Genomic DNA, 21,799 nt, shown 5'->3' with positions numbered 1-21,799 from the left:
ATATATATATATATTATACATAATTTATACCTGGAATACTGTGTCCAATTCTAGGCACCGCAATTGAAAAGTGATGTTGACAAGCCAGAGGAGGGCGACTAAAATGATCAAGGGTCTGGAGAACAAGCCCTATAAGGAGCGGCTTAAAGAGCTGGGCATGTTTAGCCTGCAGAAGAGAAGGCTGACAGGAGACATGATGAGGGCCATGGATAAAGATGTGAGGGGAAGTCATAGGGAGGAGGGAGCAAGTTTGTTTTTCTGCTGACCTGCAGACTAGGACACGAAACAACAGCTTCAAACTTCAGGAAACCTGAACATTGGGAAGAACTTCCACCTGAACATTAGGAAGAACTTCCTAACTGTGAGAGCAGTGGAACTCTCTGCCCCGGACTTTGGTGGAGGCTCCTTCTTTGGAGGCTTTTAAGCAGAGGCTGGATGGCCATCTGTCGGGGGTGCTTTGAATGTGATTTCCTGCTTCTTGGCAGGGGGTTGGACTGGATGACTCATGAGGTCTCTTCCAACTCTATTATTCTATGATTCTATACATGCAGGGCATGTATAGAAGGGATTTTTCTTCCTTCTTGCAGTGCTCTCCCCCGCCATAGAACAGCCCCAAGTTATTATTACTTTCTTCAAAAGAAACTTTGAAGAAAGTCATAATAACTTGGGGCTGTGCTATGGCGGGGGAGAGCACTGCAAGAAGGAAGAAAAAGAAGACTGGGAGGAAGTGAATATTTGAAGCTAGAATTTCCCTGTTATTTGTGATTGCCTATCGCCATCTACAGGAATTTCCATTTTTTCCTCTTGAAATTTGCACAGAAACTTTTCACGTAGTCATCTCCTTTCAAGAGTTCTTTCATATGGGTTTCTTGAAAGGTGGGAATGGACCAGTATATATTCCAACATACCCTGTTTCCCCAAAAATAAGACATCCCCTGAAAATAAGACGTAGTAGATGTTTTGCTGAATTACTAAATATAAGGCCTCCCCCAAAAGTAAGACCTAGCAAAGTTTTTGTTTGGAAGCATGCCCACCAAACAGAACACCAGAGCATGCAGGATCGGTAAATGTACGTACCATAGATTGTTGTTCATGGAAATAATGGTAGTAACAAGAAATTCTTGATAAGATTCACAGTTTGTCTGGTTATGCTGGTTTGTGATGACAACTACTGTACAATATATGATAAATGTTCATTTTATGGTTCAACAATAAATGTGAATTCTTCTTCATGGAAAAATAAGACATCCCCTGAAAATAAGACCTAGCGCATCTTTGGGAGCAAAAAATATATAAGACACTGTCTTATTTTCGGGAAAACAGGGTAGGATGCAATGTCTTGTGGCCCCACTAGTATTGTGCTTTTGTATGGAATTGCTGTCATTTTGTGTAGTTTTATTCGTTTCGTCTCATTTTCATATTTGTTCCCGCTAACGAAAATGGGGTACCTATACGAACAGAATTTATGTCTGCTTACAAAAAAATGAACATTTTCGGACCATGACTGCTATGGGAGGGCTTCCAAAGCTTCCCTCCCCCCCCCCCCACGCCCACTCGGTTTTTAAGCTAAAGGGGTGAAAATCGCCACACACAGACGGCATTTCAACCCCTTTTAGCCCACCAACTTTTAAAACATTTGGGTCTTCCCTAGAGTACTATTGTTATTATTATTATTATCACCCATTGGCACACATCAGCTGTCATGAGGAAACAGCCCTCTCCCAGACTCAGATTAGGGTCCCAGATAAACTGTTGTTCTTAATATTAATAAGTAAAGGTAGGTAAAGGTTTCCCCTGACGTTACGTCCATTCATGTCCGACTTTGGGGGTTGGTGCTCATCTCCATTTCTAAGCCGTTTCTAACCCTAATATTAATATTAACCATTTAATATTAATATTAACCATTTCTAACCCTAATATTAATATTAAGACTCATTGGTACACATCGGACGTAAAGGGGAGACACTCCTCCCAGACCTAACAGAGGAACGGGGGGAGGGTAGGGGGGTGGGTGATACATTCCAAAGGATCGTTTAAAATGTCATTTAAGCATTAGTTACTTTTGGTATTATGTATATTGAAATAAGACAGGCATCGCAAAAATTTTGTTGATTGTTGGAATATAAAAAAAAAAATTTAATTATATTTATATTAAGACCCATTGGCACACATCAGATGTAATGGGGAAGCACTCCTCTCCCAGACTCAGCTTAGGGTCCTAAAATAACCATTGTTATTTATATTAATATATTAATATTTATAATTAATGTATTAATGTTATTTATATTTATATATTATTAACACCCACTGATACACATCATCTGTAATGGGAAAGCAGCCCTAGGTCAGTACCTGTTTATTGTTACGGAGCCGAAACAAAAGGAAAACAAAAGCAAGCACGATGAGTCTGCGGCTTTCATTTTTGTGTTGCCTCTTGTTTCCTACGATAATGTTGTAATTCATTTTGTGTTGATGAAAGGTCGAAACAAAACAATAGCATGAGGAGAACGAAGAAAAATTTTCACGCACATCTCTAGTCCCCACATATGCACACACACACATTGCAATAAACAAGAAATGATTGCTATCTGATACACTCTGTTTTAGGAATTTCCAGTCCTTTGTGTATCTTATGTCAATAAAAGCAACCATAACTCTATACAGGCATCAATAGTTACAATATTTCTGCAACTTAAAGACTAAGGTTAACAGGAACATGCGCTTTGTAAATCGGGCAACCAGAAAGCCAGAAGCAATAATGATTTGCAGGCTGTTGACTTACACCCAAATCTTGCATCATTTCTTTGGGATTTCTACAAAAAGTGGGCCACACACACAAAGCCCTGATGTTTGCACAGCTTCTTGGAAACTTTCCTTTCTTCTTGGGAAATCCAGGATTGGACTGGATGGCCCACGAGGTCTCTCCCAACTCTATGATTCTATTATTCTAATATGAGAGACATTCAACGAGATAGTTGTGGGTTTTTTTAATCTATTTTTTCTAAAATATTTTTTTTTGAAATTTCTAAAATTAGTAGGTGTATAAATATGTCTGAAAGGTGGGGGGAATGATCCCCTGTTATCTTGTGTCATTGTATAGAAAATTCAAGGAGATAGCTCTTGTAGTTTTTTTTTTAAATGTTGTTAATAAAACCTTTGGGAATTCCCCAAAAGTCTGTGGACAAATGAAGCATTCTGAAACTTGATGGGCTAACAGTTGTACATGTGTTCTACCATTATAGCACATTTCACCCCAATAAGTGTAAAAATGAGGGAGAAAGGAGACTCAGAAGTTTTCCCACTGCGTAATTACTATAACGAAATTTTCATTACTCTTGGTATGGTAATGGGATGTTCACTAACAGCACTTTAGAAACACATTAGAAACAAATGCTGGCACCCCTAATTTTGTAATGAGTTTTGAAACAATTTTTCATCGATTGTACAGCCTATATATACAGTAGAGCCTCACTTATCCAACACTCGCTTATCCAACGTTCTGGATTATCCAACGCATTTTTGTAGTCAATATTTTCAATACATCATGATATTTTGGTGCTAAATTCGTAAATACAGTAATTGCTACATAGCATTACTACGTATTGAACTTTTTTTGTCAAACTAGTAGCATAACATGATGTTTTGGTGCTTAACTTGTAAAATCATAACCTAATTTGATGTTTAAGAGGCTTTTCCTTAATCCCTCTTTATTATCCAACATATTCACTTATCCAACATTCTGCCGGCCCATTTATGTTGGATAAGTGAGACTCTACTGTATATACATATATATAGGCTGTGCCATTGATGAAAAAAAGTTTCAAAACTCATTACAAAATTAGGGGGTGCCAGCATTCATTTACAGAGCCCCCGATGGCGGAGTGGGTTAAACCACTGAGCTGCTGAACTCGCTGACCAAAAGGTTGCCAGTTCAAATCTGGGGCGCGGGGTGAGCTCCCGCTGTTAGCCCCAGCTTCTGCCAACCTAGCAGCTCGAAGACATGCAAATGTGAGTAGATTAATAAGTACCACTCCAGTGGGAAGGTAACAACACTCCATGCAAGAATACCAACCACATGATCTTGGAGGTGTCTACGAACAACGCCGGCTCTTTAGCTTTGATATATATATAGATAGATAGACAGATAGGTAGATAGATAGATAGAGTGGAAGGGTAACCCTCTAAAGACTTCTACTAGGCTAATACACTCCTGTTTTAAATCTTTGTATTAAAAAAAGTTCTACCTGACTGTTCAGGCGGAAACAATAAGCATTTAGATAATTTTGAATGAAGAAATGTAGAATACAAAAGCCCAGGTTAGTATCAAACGCTAGTCGAAACAACAGAAGATGCAGGAAGTGATGCTAGGCTAATGCACAACACCGAGTCATGAAGATAGCTACCTGGACCACAAAAGAGGTTCTCTGGAACAAAAACCCATCAGATCAGATCTCTAAAATTGCTAGTGCTGCTCTCTTGTAACTACTGTGGCTATAATTGCAGGTTACCACTGCCAAGACAACCCCTCAAACGGTATCAAGGAGGGGAAAAACCTATAGTTTGCCTAGTATAGCCAAACAACAGTAAGGAAGCACTCAATGCTTGAATTTTGAGAAGGTCACATCTCAAGAGCTTCAAATTTGGCTTGGTCTTCTCTAGCATTCAACCTCATGCACATGTGCTTTTCCCAGGAAAGGAGGGGGGAAAGCAGTCAAACACATCTTTTTAATTTCCCTCAGATTATAGTAATTGCATTAAGAAAACTGTAATTTCATTAAATGACATAATTACCATTAATATTCAGCAAACTGTCAATAGAGGGGGTAATTATTCTGGAGGAAAATCATAAGCGGGATGTGCAACGAAGCATAATTCCTCACAACAGCCATGCAACGTTTAAAATTAACCTTAAAATGTTTGTTTTTTAAAAAAATATATATGTATTATTCATTGGTAGCAATTAGCTCCATGGCAGCAGACTTAACTTTCACAACCAGAATGTGTAGTCTGAGTATTCAGCGAGAACGGAGAAGGAGATATAAACGGAGTTGCTAACTTCTTTTATGATTTACCTCAAGGAGACTGACATGTTATTGGTAGTGTTTTTCTCCGACGCTTTCACAGCTGAATTCTGGTATATAAAAAGGGCCTGGCTGCAATGTATAATATGTTTCTATACTAGATAGCTGTGTGTTATGGAGCACAGCTAGATTGGATAGAGAACTGGAGGAAGAGACTGCCCAGAAGCAGTTAAGAGATTGCCTTTTCATCTTAACTACCACTGCCCTAGTCATGGAGGAACAGAAGAAGAAACTGTTGAGTTCCCTCATACCCAGAAGTGGGACACAGATAAATAAATAGATGATTGTGATCATAGAAACTAGGCTGGGCTGTAGCACAGCTGGTAAATCACCAGCAGTAATAAGATCTACCAACTGAAAAGTGGCCAGTTCGAAGCCCGGTTGGGGTGAGCACCCAACAGCCAAACCCGGTTTACTGTTTACCTAAGCAGTTCGAAAACAGCTTATAAGTTGTAAGCAGAGAAATTAGGTACCGCAAATTGCGGGGGAGGTATTTTATGACACCATAAAGAACAAGACCAGAAATGTGGTGAACACTTACCACAAATGCCATCACGCTCCTTACGGGAGATTCCCAAAGAAAGCAGCTTCGAAGAAACTGTATTGCGTTCCAGATTGTCATGGTGATTCTTTTCACACGATCAACGTTTCTCGATAAGATCTGGAAGGTGACATATTGAAACAGAAGAACAGGTGAACACATTGAGCTTCTCAGAAGAACAGGACAAGTTAAGCAGTGAAATAAATAAAAATTTGATACAAGTTCAAGGTTTGAGATCATGCCAAACCATAGTTTGTTGTTACATCCAAACTACAGGGATGGGTTCCTAATTATTCTCCCACTCTTGGGAAACTGAAGAGCTGAAAAGTTTCCATATTCTCCCTGCATGAACTACTGTTGACTGCATATAAAAAGACACGAGAAAGCGAAATACCTTCTTGGAAAACTTGCGATTATCTTCCAGAAACCGTCTCTCACGTGGAGAAAATGTTCTGATGCTTGCTTTTACCTGAGAACGAATATATATAAAAAGAATCACATTGTTTTAGTGTCCGTCCCAAGATCTGTCATTTAAATATCACTTAAATGCTATATATGTCTTGCTAATGTGGCTTTTGCTATCACGATCTTTGAAAATACATTAGCACAAGGTTCGTCCCACCAGTTGTTGCTGTTGTTGTTGTTGTTGTCGTTATTACAATGATTAATACGTTGTTGTTGTTGTTGTTGTTGTTGTTGTTATATTAATTTATACTCCACTTTATCTCCCCCACAGGGGGCTCAAAGTGGCTTAACATAAAAGCATCAGCATATACAAATATACGAACATTAAAACAAGATTAAATATAAACAGTATTTTAAAATTCCCAGTTAAAAACCCTTGTTCAGCTGCAAAACAATTTAGAAGGTGAGAAAGACATGTGCAGACAGTCACAAAAGGATAATACAAATATTATAACCATTGGAAATTAATGGCTGATTGATGGGATGATAAGAGCCTCAACAAGTTCACACAACACAGTTATAACACTGTTAGTACACTTTAACTGCAAGTTAACTGAAAACTGAAATGTTCCAAAATCTCAAATTGGCTGAGAAAGTGACACTACTTCTTTCTCATTGTTCAATGTGTGCAAACTTTGTTTCACGTGTAAAGTTATTACGAAATATTGTATAAAATGACCTTCTAGTGATGTGTAATAGTATTAATGAAACATACTTTTCTTTATTGTGTCAGAAGTGAGTTGAGAAGTTGCTTCTGGTGTGAGAGAATTGGCTGTCTACAGAGACGTTGCTCAGGGGATGCCCAGATGTGTTTGTGGAGGTTTCTCTCATATCCCCGCAAACTAGAGCTGACAGACAGGAGCTCACCCTATCTCACGAATTCGCACCACCAACCTTCAGGTCAGCAGTTCAGCTGGTGCAAGGGTTTAGCCCATTGCACCACCATGGCTCCTTGAAACAAGACAGCTTGTTTTGTAGGGATATCCAAATCCAGATATTCAAAAATGTAGAAAATAAGAAACCTCAAACACTTTTGGATCCTCAGCATTTTGTAAAAGAGCATTGTTTTAGGGTGGTGAGGGATTGCAGAAATCTGAAGCTGTGGCTCACTTCAAGCCACAATATGTTGAAACCAACCAACTTCTCCTATGCTTTGGTAAAGCAGCACGTCCTTACAAAATAATCTTGGATCCACATAAGTCATTCAACTTACAGGATTAAATAAGACATCCAGCTCCAAGTAGATTACACCTTTGGAAGGAAGCTCTAGATCTTTATTCTTCAGCGTGTAGCAACTTTGCTGACCATTTCTAATCTGCAACAGGAAATGAGAAGAGAAAATAACAAGGAAACAAGCTTCATAACCCAAAGTTATCCCCAAAATAGTTTCACCACCTTGCATCAGACTAAAACACAAAGCATCATTTGACATATCTTCTAACTCCATGATCTGATTTTGTTCAGATAATATTTAAGCAACAGTACTATTATATCTATGAAAAATATACATATGTTGCAAACCCCTTCTAAAGCAATTTATCTATTAGATTTGCCTGAGGAAAGATGGACTCTTTAAGGTATTCATGGGAATTGTCAAATTCACACCTTCCCTGGTTTATGGCAAGGCAAAGCACACCTCGCTTCAGATATTCACACATTGGCAAAGCTTGCTGGACCTTCTGAATGCATCAAAACACATGTACAATTTCAAAACATAAGCGGCTAAACAGCAATCAAAAGATGGGGAGAAACATACTTTACTCAGGAGAATATGTGCACAAAAATATGTACATTCAGTGCATAAATAAGTGGGTCTGGTAGAGAGAACGCATATGGTAAAGAAGCAAATCTCAATGCAAGAAGAAACATCGAGTCTCACAAGTGAAAATGAAGAAAATGTAAGGCATGAAGGCAGATAGTATTTGGAAAATCACAATGGGCCAGTGTATACTGTGCAGTTGTAGCACTTTGATTCCATTCCCAACTGTCATGGGATTTGTGATTTCATTTGGTATTTTCTGTGCCAGAGATCTCTAGTCCATCTGCATACTACAAATCCCAGGTTGCCATGTAAAATCAAAGTGTTGCAATTGTGTAGTATGATCCAATAGTACCAATTATTACAAGTTAATATAAGTGAGAGGAAGTAGTTTAATCTAATTGATTACTGGAAATAAAATAATTTCTTTAATTTTACTATTACTCTATTTTGCCATTCATGGTAATCTGCTGGCTATGAAGGCCTTTCCACTTTCCTGAGCTGCACTATATGGTCAGTGTAGTATATAATGCTGTTCAATGTGGTCAAAATGCTTTATATAAGTCTATACCCGTGGTTCTCAACCTTTTTTTGACCAGGGACCACTTTGACCAGGGACCACTCTCCAACATTAGTACCAAAAGGGTCACAGATCAGTTTTTGGTCAACTTTAGATTCGGTTTGGTTATCTGGGATGCTGATTCAGAAAATTGCATTGGATAGACCACTTCAGCTCTAGTTTCTAACATATGCCATCCAGTAGTCGCCATCTGCTTGCCCATAGAAAACCATATTTGATCATCTAAAGCTGATGTGGTCTAGCCAATGCAATTTTCTGAATCAGCACCTCAAATAACCCCAGGAACAGGCATAAAAACGAAGACTCCAAGGCGCCTCTGCTTTCAGGCACCACATGGAACGGCTCTGCTCAGCGGGAGGGAGGAGGAGAAGCAGCAGTCAGGAAGCTTGCTGTCGCGCCTTTTGTGGGTAGTCAGCCTCTCCCCTCCTGACATCCCTGTTGCCTCGGCACTATAATAAGATTTCGCAAACCAGTAACTGTCAGGCCATGGACCATATTTTAGTTCTTGGGGACCACTGGTGGTCCATAGACCACAGGTTGGGAACCATTGATCTACACTGACCATATAACACAGTTCCAATATTATATGGCAGTGTAGATAGTGTCAAAGCTTCCTCAAGGATTTGTCTCTTTTTATCTCAATGAGACAACCATCTCAGTTGACTTCTACTTTAAAAGTCTTATAAAAAAAAACAACATATAAACTGTGCATGTTCTCAAATGAGCTGCAGATGTTGAAGAAGCCTCAGAAAAGTAGTAAAAATGTATTTTGTACCAAGTAAGCTAAAAAATCTTCCCTAGTTTGGAGAAACTGTTTGGATAATCCATATGAGGATATACAAGTGTATATGGTATTTATTTTTAAAAGAAGAAATAAAACAAAAAGCTCAAAACAAAGCATAGATTTGATCCCATGCTGGTCATAAACGCAACAGATGGATTTGGGCAGTTATTCATTTGATCTCAGAGAACTATATAAACTCAAAATATGGAGATAGCCATCCTATGAGGCTGTTATAAGAACCAAAAATTACGCATGCAAAGTTATTTTGAATATTAAAAAAATGAAAGATAGTTGATTTGCAGATGTCCAAACTGCATTGAACGACGCTGTAGTTACCCACAGGATGTAAAGCCTCAACATGCCAGATTCCTCAAGGGCTGATGGATATATTTGCTGAAGCATTTGTACAAAACATCCCAGACAAAATGGATGTGCGGGAGTAAAACATATGGATAGCCAATGCTAACTCTATTACAGAGCAACCCTGCTGACCACTTGAGAATTTTAATGAAATAGGGAAAGTCAGAGATTGATACAGTACAGGATACCGAGGAGACAAGGCTCTTAAGGAATAGAGACTGACTTTTCATTGCTCTTGTCTGGAAGAAAAATGGTGCGACAACAACATCTTCCCCCACCTCCACTCTGTTCGCATTCATTTACGAATGCTTTCAAAGCAAGCTTGTCACCAACGCCGTTTTCATTGTCTACCATGGATGACATGACACAAAATGGCTCAGCCCTGGAGGATTTGGAAAGGTCATCACAAAAGGCTGTGTGGAACCATTTTCCATTTTGATCTTTGCACATCCAGTTATTATTCAACAGGGGATGAAATTGCTCCTGAAAACATTTATTTGTGGGAAAAAAATATGTAATTCTTTCCCTACAATAGCCCGATTGTGCTTCCCACCTCAGAAGAGAATAGGGAGCTGGGTGGCCTGCACAAGAATAAAGACAAAATTCATAGTCAGAAAAATGCTTTCATTAGGACCATCCTTAATGTCACACAATAGTGAGCAAATTTCTCAGCTGCAGAAAAATTTATAAGGAAGAATAAGAAAATGCATTTCTCTTCCCTTCAGAGGCCTCCCATTTTCCAGCTAATCTCAGGCTGCGCCTAGGCATTCCTTTCCATTGCAAACGATCTGCTCTAGATAGCAATGGCGCTCCTTGATTGTCAAGGTCAACTAATTCATTATCTTGCACCTGAATAGGAGCCTGAGACAAATCCGGCTCATTATTTCCCATGGGAACATCTCCCTGGCTGTTATCTATGACAGGCTGGTTCAGGAGTTCATCCACAGGCTGCACTTCTTGCCCTTCTGAACCAGCCTGTATAACTCCATGATTTCTCAGCCCCATGACATCATCCTGGAATTCATCTTGCATCCCATCCTCTGGCTCCTGCATCTGAAACCAAAAATCCCCTTCCTCATCTTCACTCTGGTTCTGCTGCCGAGTCACAACACGTATACACTTGAAGTTACACAGAATTCAACAGAAATTTCTCCTGAGTAAATTATACAGCTGTACCCTTAATAAGGTCCATATCAGTTACCTTCTGATGTTCAGGATATGAACATGTCTATTAGACTAATGGAGCTACAGTCCATTACAGATGTCATAGTTCTCTCTTCCATAATGGCTGGTGAGAAGCTCTGATCCACTGTCACTGTAGTGATCTCTTAGGAAGAGAAGAGCAGCCAGGCACAACATCATCGTGTCTGGTCTCAGTTGATGGTGAGAAGCCCTTCTTCCCTTCCTATGTCCATTGTTCTGGCTTCTTAGGGAGAGAAGAGCAGCCAGGCACAACATCATTGTGCCTTGGTCTCAGTTTGTGGGAAGAAGCCCTTCCTCCATTTTCACATCCATTGTTCTGATCTCTCAGAGAGAGAAAAGCAAACAGGCATAAGAGCATTGTACTTTGGTCTCAGTGGTTAGTGGGAGACCCTCTCCATACTAATTTACATTGCTGTGGCCTCTAAGGGAGTGAAGAGCAGCCAGGCACAATAGCATCATGCCTTACTCTTAGTGGGTGGTAAGTTGGTTGATGGGAATTCCCATTTCCATTGCTCTGGTCTACAAAAAAGAAGAGCAGCTAGGCACAACCCTGCCATGCCTTGATCTCAGTTGTTGGGAGAAGGCCTAGCCATCTTTCCAATTTCCATTCCTCTGGGAGAGAATAGCAGTCTGTTTTCTTTTCAGATTGTACAGTTTGAGTGTTTCTAGTAGGCATTGATTTCAAATATTTTGTGGACACAGTGCTTACACACACACATATATATAGCAGGTTTTTGATAATGGCTAAGAATATTAGCCATTATCAAAACTTATCGAATAGGATTTTTAATTGTTATCAGAACTACAACTTATAATGGAAACCCTAAGCATAGGAACCGGCTGGTTTTAAACGGCGTTTTTTTATGTATACTGTTGTAGATGGCTAAATAGTCTTTTAAACTGTTTATTGGTTCGAATCCAACCCAGGGAGAGTGCGGATGAGCTCCCTCTATCAGCTCCAGCTCCATGTGGGGACATGAGAGAAGCCTCCCACAAGGCTGGTAAAAAGATCCAGGCATCCCCTGGGCAACGTCTTTGCAGATGGCCAATCCTCTCACACCAGAAGCGACTTCCAGTTTCTCAAGTCGCTCCTGACATGAAAAAAACCTGTTTACATATTTGTATTAACTTATTTGGGTTGGATTTTGTTTTATTAATTGATATGTGATTATTGTTTGTTATATAATTTACTGTAATTTTGTTGTAAGCCGTTCTGAGTCCCCTTGAGAGTGTGATATAAATAAAGATGATGATGATGATTATTATTATTATTATATTGTATGACACAGCAAACAAGATAGATATGCTGGATTTCGTATCACAAAATCACAAGTCGAACACTTCCCAAGTGTCTAGGACTGTGTGATGTATTATTATTATTATTATTATTATTATTATTATTATTATTATTATTATTATTATATTGTATGACACAGCAAACAAGATAAATATGCTGGATTTTGTATCACAAAATCACAAGTCGAACACTTCCCAAGTGTTTAGGACTGTGTGATGTATTATTATTATTATTATTATTATTATTATTATTATTATTATTATTATTATTATTATATTGTATGACACAGCAAACAAGATAGATACGCTGGATTTCGAATCACAAAATCACAAGTCGAACACTTCCCAAGTGTCTAGGACTCTGTGATGTATTTTCGGATGATGCTCACAGATCCCAGCAGGGTGGCCTTTTGCAGCTGGCAGATCGTAATTTTGTCAATGTCTATTGTTTCCAAATGCCGGCTGAGATCTTTTGGCATGGCACCCAATGTGCCCATCACCACCGGGACCACCTGTACTGGTTTCTGCCAGAGTCTTTGAAGTTCAATCTTGAGGTCCTGATAGCGGCTGAGTTTTTCCTGTTGTTTTTCGTCAATGCGACTGTCACCTGGGATGGCGACATCAATGATCCAAACCTTTTTCTTTTCCACAACTGTGAGGTCTGGTGTGTTGTGTTCCAGAACTTTGTCAGTCTGGATTCAGAAATCCCACAGTATCTTTACGTGCTCATTTTCCAATATTTTTGCAGGTTTGTGATCCCACCAGTTCTTTTCTGCTGGGAGGTGGTACTTGAGGCATAAGTTCCAATGAATCATTTGGGCCACATAGTTGTGCCTCTGTTTGTAGTCTGTCTGTGCAATTTTCTTACAGCAGCTGAGCATATGATCAATGGTTTCGTCGGTTTCCTTGCACTGTCTGCATTTTGGGTCATTAGCTGATTTTTCGATCTTGGCCTTAATTGCATTTGTCCTGATGGCTTGCTCCTGGGCTCTTCAGTGAGCCATAGCCAGGTCTTCTCCTTATCAGCTTATTATTATTATTATTATTATTATTATTATTATTATTATTATTATTATTATTATTATTTTGTAATATAATAATACTAAAAATAGACATAATACGAGGAATAATATGTAATAATATTTTTTTAAATGATTTTTATTGAGTTTCTACAACATATAACCATTAAAAACTACAACAACCAAAAAGAGAAAAAGAAAGAGAAAAAAAAAACCCCACACATACACATTTACATACTTATTGTACTTCCCTTCTTCCCTTTTGGGGATCCATTTAAGTCAACTTTATAATTGTTTTTCAGTCCTGATTGTATTGGTATATCCAAATTAATTCTTCTGTAACAAGGCTTGTTTCTTACTGCATGTCCATATACTTTTTATATTGGTCCCAGTCCGTCTTTTTTATTGGCTGTCCTCTATGCATCTTCAGTAAAAATGTTAGTTCATCCATGTCCTTTATATCTTCAATTTTCTCAAGCCATTCTTCCTTCCCCGGAATTAATTGTGATTTCCAATGTTTTGCATAGATAATCCTTGCAGCTGTATTAATATATGTAAATAATTTGTCGTCGTTTGCATTAAATTTTGTTTCTGAGTCTGTCAAATTTAGTAAATAATATTCTGGTTTCATTGGAAATTTTTTCCCTAATATTTTCTGAGATTCTGTATGTATCATTTTCCAGAATTTACCAACCTCGTTACGTGTCCACCAAACATGATAGTACGATCCAATGTGGTCTTTACATTTCCAGCAGGAGTTTTGAGTTCCCTTATACATTTTTCCTAACTGTTGGGGTGTGATATACCACCTATGAAAGGATTTCAACCAATTTTCTTTTAAGTCCCACGCATAGGTGTATTTTATTTTTTTCCTCCATAGTGTTTCCCATTCGGTCATGCTTATTGAGTGTCCTATATTTTGAGCCCATTTCACCATACATCCTTTGACTTCTTCTGCAGCATTTGTCCATTCTAGTAGTTTATCGTAGATTTTGGTTATTTCTTTCTTATCTGATTGGAGAATCTTATCCCAAAATTTCTCATTGGAACAGAAGCCCACTTTGTTGTCTAACACAAATTTTTCCCTAATTTGGGCATATTGTAACCACGATAAGTTACTATATCTTCTTTTTAATTCTTCTATAGGTCTGATTTGGAATTCGCTGTTTTTCTTAATTAGGATGTCTTTATATGTTGGCCATTGTAACCAGCCTAATAGTTTCCTGTTGTTCTCTTCCAATGGTGAAATCCATAATGGGGTTTTATCGTACATATATTTTTTATATTTTTCCCAAACTTTAATCAATGATGAACGTATAAAATGGTTTCCAAAGGTTTTTTCTATGCGTTTTTTATCGTACCATATGTACGCGTGCCACCCTCTTCTCAAGTCAAAGCACTCTATGTTTAATATATTTTCTTTTTTTAGGTTGCACCAATCTTTAATCCACGTCAAAGCACAGGCGTCCACGTAGAGTTTTAGGTTTGGCAGGCCGAATCCACCTCTATCTTTTTTCTCCATCATTGTTGCGTATCTAATTCTGGGTTTTTTACCGTTCCATATAAATTTTGAGAGGTCTTTGTTCCATTCCGCAATTGTTTTCATCGATCTAATTATGGGTAAGTTTTGGAATAGGTAGAGCATTTTCGGCAAGATGTTCATCTTAATTGTTGCGATTCTTCCTAATAATGAAATATTTAAATTCTGCCATTTTTGTAAGTCTTGTTTTATTTCCTTCCACTTTAATTTATAATTGTTTTCTAATAATTGCGCATTCTTAGCTGTAAGCCAAATTCCTAAATATTTAATTTTTTTGGTTATCGAGATTCCTGTCGTGTTTTGCAATATTTCTTGATTTATTTTAGTCATATTCTTTGTTAATATCTTGGTCTTTTTTCTATTTAGACGGAAACCTGCTATTACTCCATATTCTTCAATCTTAGTTATCCACATAGGTAGTTGTATTTTCGGGTCTTCAATAACGCAAATGATATCATCCGCGAATGCTCTGTATTTAAGTTCGTTTTTCAAAATTTTTGTGCCCTTTAGTTCTCGGTCATTTTTTAGACTTTTTAGAAGAATTTCTAAAGCAAAAATAAAGATCAGAGGGGATAATGGGCACCCCTGTCTTACCCCTTTTTCAATCTTGATGTTCTTTGTATATTGGCCATTAATCAGGATTTTAGCTCTTTGTTTGTCATAAATCGTATCCACTGCGTTGTAAAATTGGTGACCGATATCTGTTTCCTTAAATAATAATTTAAAAAAAGACCAATTCAAATTATCAAAGGCTTTTTCCGCGTCGATGGAGAGCAATGCTACTTCTTTTTGATGGTTCCAATCATAGTATTCTATTATGTCCAAAATGCATCTAACATTATCTTTCATTTTCCTTCCCGGAAGAAAGCCTGTTTGTTCTGGATTAATCCAATTGTTTAAAAATTCTTTAAATCTGTTAGCCAATATGCACGTAAATATTTTATAGTCTGTATTCAATAAAGATATGGGGTGATAGTTTCTTACGTCTGAGGTATCTTGATCTTCTTTAGGTATAGCGATTATATCTGCGTCTCTCCAAGTATCTGGTATTTCTTTATTTTGCAATACCTCATTCATTAACCTTTTCAGGTGGACAATTAATATATCCTGCATTGTTTTATAAAAGTTTGCTGAGAAACCATCAGGTCCCGGCGATTTGTTGGGTTTTAAAGAGTTAATTGCTTTCTTTATTTCATTTTCTGTGATTTCTTTGTTGAGAATTTCTCTCTGTTGTTCGCTAATCTTCTCTAGTTTTTGATTTCCCAAGTATTGTGTTATTTTTGTCATATCAATTTCATCGTCTTTATATAATTGTGAATAGAATTTATTAAATTCTTGTAAGATATCCTCATCCTTGGTAATACATTCCTTGTCTTTCTTAATTTGTGTCACTTGTTGAAATTGTTTTTTCTTACGTATTTTCCGCGCCAACCATTTCCCTGGTTTATTGGCGTTCTCAAAATTAAATTGCTTGATAAATCTTAATTGGTTGGTGGTCTGGTCAAGTTGGCGGTCTGGTCAATGACATATTGTTTTATTGTTGTATATTTATATATATTAAGTTGTAACAGTTTTCATTGTGAGCCGCTTTGAATCTCTGTACGGAGAGATAAAGCGGAATATAAATAAATAAATAAAGCAGTGCCTTGGTCCCGTATTTGAGTGGGGAAAATCTAGTCTATAGGCCAATATTCACTGTCTCCTTTGGTGGTTTGTTCTTAAAGACTCAGACAAAGAAAGTCAGACAGAATCGAGTTTGGATCTTCCCATCCAGCATATGAATGCTTCCCTTCCCTCCCACTTAGTCCACAGCCTGCCTTGCTCTGGGAATCCCAAAGGACACTTGACAAATGTCTATAAAATCAAGAGGAGAGGGGAGGGAAAAATATCAAATCCTGACATCTTTTCTCTGTCAGCCCACACAGCCGGCTGCCTCTTACATAGGCCATTTGGCAGGCGTTGGCTCTCCAGGAGACCAGCTGCTCATGCCGCTCCCGTCCAGTAACATCAGGGATATGAGGATTCGGGGAGGAATTAACAGAGTCATCAAAAATTGAATAAAAGATGTTAGAGGAGTTGTTCCTTCCCTGTAAACATCAAATGGTTCGCCGCCCAATGAGATCTTCCAGGAACGTTTTTTCAAAGGGGGGAAAGGAGACCTCACACACCTTCAGACTCTGGAAACAAAAGCCACACTCTGCCCAAAAGCCAAAAAAGTTGTGGAGAAGGGCAAGGCAATTCAATTGTATTCTTTGCTGAGAGAGGAGTCCAGCTTTTAGAAGGACTAGAGCTGATTTAGAAGGACATGTTCTCAAACGGGACCAAATCCCACCTTTGTCACGTGTTATGTTTGCGTTGAGTCCCTTTCAATGGAAATCAAAATGTATTGATTGATTGCCCTGCTTGCAAACTATTATATAATTGTATGCAAAAACAGAGATAGGAACCAAACCATAAGAAGAACAGTTTGAGGGACTTTTGTACAGCTTGAAGAAGAGAAGATTGAGAGTCAGGTCAACCCAGTCAACTTTCAATCATAAGTTTTGATTTACATACTATCGCTACTATATGCCATTTTTGTATCTGTGTGGCCACTTTTTATATTTTTGTATCTATCTATTTATTTATTTACTGCATTATTTATTTATTTATTTATTTATTTGCAGCATTTATATGCTGTATTACATAGTATACATTATATACTATGTAAAGTATGGCATATATTTTATGTTCATATTTTTTTAAACTTTGTTTTATCCCCACCTTGAGCCATCGGGAGACGCGGGTAATAAATAAAATGTATAATTATTATTATTATTATTATTATTATTATCATTATTATTATTATTATTTGTTTATAATCTGCCCTATCTCTTCAAAGGGACTCAGGGCGGTTTCAAACAAAAAATAACAAAATGGCAAAGATTCAATGCCCAAAACAGACAAAACAAGATATCAAGGCAATGGATAAAACAATTTCAATATGAACTTATACAGTATATTATTATTATTCAATGAGAGCCCTTTTATATATATGAAGAATAGGCATATGTAAGGAGGGATGCTCCTTCAAGTGTGATGGTTCTAAAATGCAGAGTCTTTGGGTATCTCAAGATTATTATTTTTTTTACCATATCAGAAACGACTTGAGAATATACTGCAAGTCGCTTCTGGTGTGAGAGAATTGGCTGTCTACAGAGATGCTGCCTAGAGGACACCCAGATGTGATAGCCGGGAGGCTTCTCTCATGTCCCTGCAAGCTAGAGCTGACAGACAGTAGCTCACCCCATCTCGCAGATTCGAACCGGCAACTTTCAGGTCAGCAAGGTTTTAACCCATTGCACAACTGTGGCTCCTCTATCTCAAAATGCACCATTGGAAAAAGATACTCAACCTGTATATGGTGTGCACAATAAAGCACAATATACACAATGCATAACTACAACATTTGATGCACTTCTCGCAGCTATCACAGGCAGTGTTCAAAGCCCAACCATGATATGCAAAACACAAGGCCCAGGGAAACACATCCATTGTACCATTCTACTATCAGCAGAATGTGTCCATCGTGCAATCATGACATTTTGATCCTACATGCATAGCATGACTCACACATGTGAAAATGCATAGCATGACTTGACCCTACATGCATAGCATGATTCACACATGGATGCCAGAGTGTTATCCTCGACTGGCTCTGATATAGGACCTCAGTCACAGCCAGAATATTCAAAGCGCCAGGGCTAAACAAGAGTGACAACTAACCCAGCATTTGACTCAACTGTCCTGACACGTCAATTGCAACACTTGAAAGGATTGTCCTCAGAATGTAGGTGAAGAGCACTTTGTGAATTCTCTATAAATACTGCATCTGTATTTGGTGGGAACAACAACCGACACAAGCACAGAAACTACCTGGAAGAGTCTATATAATAACTAAGAGTTGCTGCTCCTTCCCTGCGGGAAAAACAGAGGGAAAAAATGAACAAAGAAGTGGAGCTACCAAAATAGTCCATTCTGGGGGGAAATCAAGCAACGGTCCCAATGAATTACAGGTGGATCAATGATTTCTCTCTCTCTCTCTTGCAATTCATCACAATGCTTGGCGGAGAGACTATCCCATATACAACATAAAGGGCCATTATAAATATCAAGTGAAACGGGTACATCACAAATGGTTGTCTTCCTATCTGAGAAGTCGAGAATGGAGACATTTCCCAACGAAGCCATCAAGTCCAGTTTGATAAATGGAAGAAAAGACACACAACTTACAGACAGCAAAGGGATGGCAACCTTTCCTAGGAAATCGGGAGGTTTGTCTCCATCTTCGTCAAACACAGTCACTTCAAGGGTATCATGGATATCTTTGACAGGGCTAGAAATAGAGGCACAGACAGGAAAAATTAGGAGTCTGTGCTACAAAAAGAGCACATCTGTTACAAAAAGAGTTCAGCATACATTTTCACTAATTAAGTACGGGTCAGTTTGGTCCGTTAAATTCACATTCCCCCTGATCTAATCAAATTAATCTGCTTTTTTGCCAAGTTGTCTTATTGCACACATTTGTGGGCACAAGAAATTAACTGACTTCTGGATATGAAAGTTTTTTTTCCGTGTCAGGAGCAACTTGAGAAACCGCAAGTTGCTTCTGGTGTGAGAGAATTGGCCGTCTGCAAAGACGTTGCCCAGGGGACATTTCCCGGATGTTTTGATGTTTTTACCATCCTTATGGGATGCGTCTCTCATGTCCCTTCTTGGGGAGCTGGAGCTGACAGAGGGAGCTCATCCATGCTCTCACCAGGTTGGATTCATTCCATATTGAATGCTTCCTTTTTAGAAAGCACCCTCCAAGATCCTTAGTCCCGTAAACTACTTCATTGATATATTTACAGTTCCTAAAATGGTGAGTTGCAAATCCACTTACAAAGTGAAGACCTGGTTCCACTCCGGATTGAGGTTTTTATAAACCGTATAACTCTGAAGCCTGTCATTCCCAAGCTCCAACAGACAGAAGGGATCACTTTTGCCTGGAAAGAAAACAGCAGTATTTTCATGGTTTTCTTTTTTTAAAAAAAATTAATGCATAAGTGAAACATTTTTAAAATGGTCAAAATTTTAGCAAGGGATCTAGGAGTCTTCATAGACTACAAGCTGAACAAGAGTCAAAAATGTGGTGCAGCAGCTAAAAAATTCAATGCGATTCTAGGATGAATCAATAGAAGTGTTTCAATCAAAGGCATCTATAACAGGAAATGATTCAGTTGGATTTATTAACTGACTAGCTTGGGCACACTCTTCAATAAGCATCCATTCCTTGCCCTGACCCATAATGGAAAACAAGGAATTTGAGAGGAGCAAAGTTTCATACCTGAAAAATCAGCAGCTAAGAGATCAACAGCTTTTAAAATTTTAACTTGCAAAAATCCGATGTCTTTTATGTTCTGGAATGAGCTTCTTACACTCTGCAAACCAAAATGAGAAGAAAGGATTTTTAAAAAAAATAAATAAATCAAGTTTTGCTGTTGCAGACTTTTAATCTACTACTTCAATACAACTCCTTAGTATAGTCACGACTTGTTATTTAGATATCATCTCAGTAACAATTTGAATGTGGGCTTCATATCCTTATCCCTTTCCTTCTCTCTTTCCCATACTGAAAAAAAATGGGAAAAATGAGTGAGGGGGAGCATCCAAACTCACATAACGTTGGGAGATCTGTTTCCTCTCAGTGGGATCTGCCAGGGGACAAACACACAAATCAGAGATAGAAACGCCCAAGCAAGGCACAACGGAGATGCCTATCAACAAGGATCCTGGTTGTTTCTCCACCGGCAATTCCAAGTAGTTTGTTTGTTTGCCAGGGAGTGCAGCAATATCTACTTTGCACCTAAAACAACAGAAGCGAAATTAAGTTAAAGCATGGCAACAATGGATTCCAAACGGACACAAAAACCATCTTGTGCTATTGTTTGTTCACTCATTGCTGCAAAGTTGTGGAATCTTTTGCAAGCTTTAAAGCAGAGTAACAACTACGTATCTGGTTCTTGAGATGTTGCTGGATTGCAGTTCTCAATCTCCTCCATCCATGGATATGTTGGCTATGTCTGATGGGAAGTGGAATCCCAACATGTTCCTCAACCCTACTTTCAAATGATAGCTCTGTAAACTTATGTATAGGTCTATAAATGTTGGTTAAAATCCACCCCAAAACCTGGGTCACCTATCAACAAGTCAATGCAAGTGTTCCACCTTAAGCCTTCTCAAAAAAAGGAGTCATCCCCTTCTGGGGATGATCCATGAAGAGTATCAAGAAATCTTGACCACAAAACCCTACAGAACAGTATGACACCTTTGTGAAGTTCATGCATAAACAGATGATGCAAACATGTGGAGAACAGCCTGCAAGTTATGTTTCATGAATCGTGTTTTGCTGCATGTTGGACCTGTTTGAATGTCTGGGTGAGAAATGGTGGTGACAGCTGGGGATCAGAATTGAGAGGACCCAATCTGGGGTCAGAATGGAGATTTATTCCATGGAGAGGACCAGTGCCGTCTTTAGGTGGCACTGGTTCTTTCCATAGAATAAATCTCAACTTATTCATGAATCACATCAAAATCCATGATTTTGGCCCCAAAACTTATACATGGGGTCGACTTATACACAAGTATGTATGGTTGTTAGAAAACAATGTAATGCATTGGAGAGGGGAACGTTCTAGTTGTCTATCTCCTTTCCATTGAAATGGGATGTCAATTTGAACTCACCAAAGCTTTTTACTGTAGAGTATGGTTGGGCTAAATGTGTGGGAATCAGGGTCCAATTTCACCCCACAATTCACCTGTCTACCCCCATGCCTAAATATATCCATTTTCTTCCATATTTTTCCCATTCTGAAATTTGCAACAGGGAGAGATCTGCCTTCCCTTTCTGTCCTAATTTGGAGAAAACAGAGTGTTTTGGCCTATCATGGCATTTAAGATGGGGAATGCAGTGGAAGTATTTTTAAAAAATTGCATTTTTCTTGCTTTTGGGTTGTTTTCTGCATGACTATTTCAAATTTGCCTTTGGGAGATGCAAGATAGCATCACAGTCTGCATTTCATCAATGGTGTGAAGTCAGTAGTCACTCTTTCCAGCCACGAGACTATTTTCCAAAAAAATTAAAATAGCA

The 21,799-nt window shown here is 38.4% G+C and overlaps 1 protein-coding gene across 2 annotated transcripts in view; it reads right to left on the bottom strand.

Annotated features, from left to right (window-relative positions):
* mctp2 (multiple C2 and transmembrane domain containing 2) overlaps window positions 1–21,799 on the bottom strand; it is a 118,708-nt gene that overhangs the window by 47,901 nt on the left and 49,008 nt on the right. For both annotated transcript variants that reach the window (XM_008118852.3, XM_062962984.1), the window contains 7 exons: window positions 20,329–20,515; window positions 19,997–20,090; window positions 19,553–19,655; window positions 18,901–19,003; window positions 7,301–7,402; window positions 6,017–6,091; window positions 5,623–5,742 (listed from right to left, as the gene is read on the bottom strand). In XM_008118852.3, coding sequence (XP_008117059.2) covers window positions 5,623–5,742; window positions 6,017–6,091; window positions 7,301–7,402; window positions 18,901–19,003; window positions 19,553–19,655; window positions 19,997–20,090; window positions 20,329–20,515 — 784 coding nt within the window. The remainder of the gene's footprint in view (window positions 1–5,622; window positions 5,743–6,016; window positions 6,092–7,300; window positions 7,403–18,900; window positions 19,004–19,552; window positions 19,656–19,996; window positions 20,091–20,328; window positions 20,516–21,799) is intronic.

This window comes from Anolis carolinensis, unplaced genomic scaffold (genome assembly GCF_035594765.1).
Source record: "Anolis carolinensis isolate JA03-04 unplaced genomic scaffold, rAnoCar3.1.pri scaffold_11, whole genome shotgun sequence".
NCBI lineage: Eukaryota > Metazoa > Chordata > Lepidosauria > Squamata > Dactyloidae > Anolis > Anolis carolinensis.
This window is presented reverse-complemented; position numbering and strand designations above follow the sequence as displayed.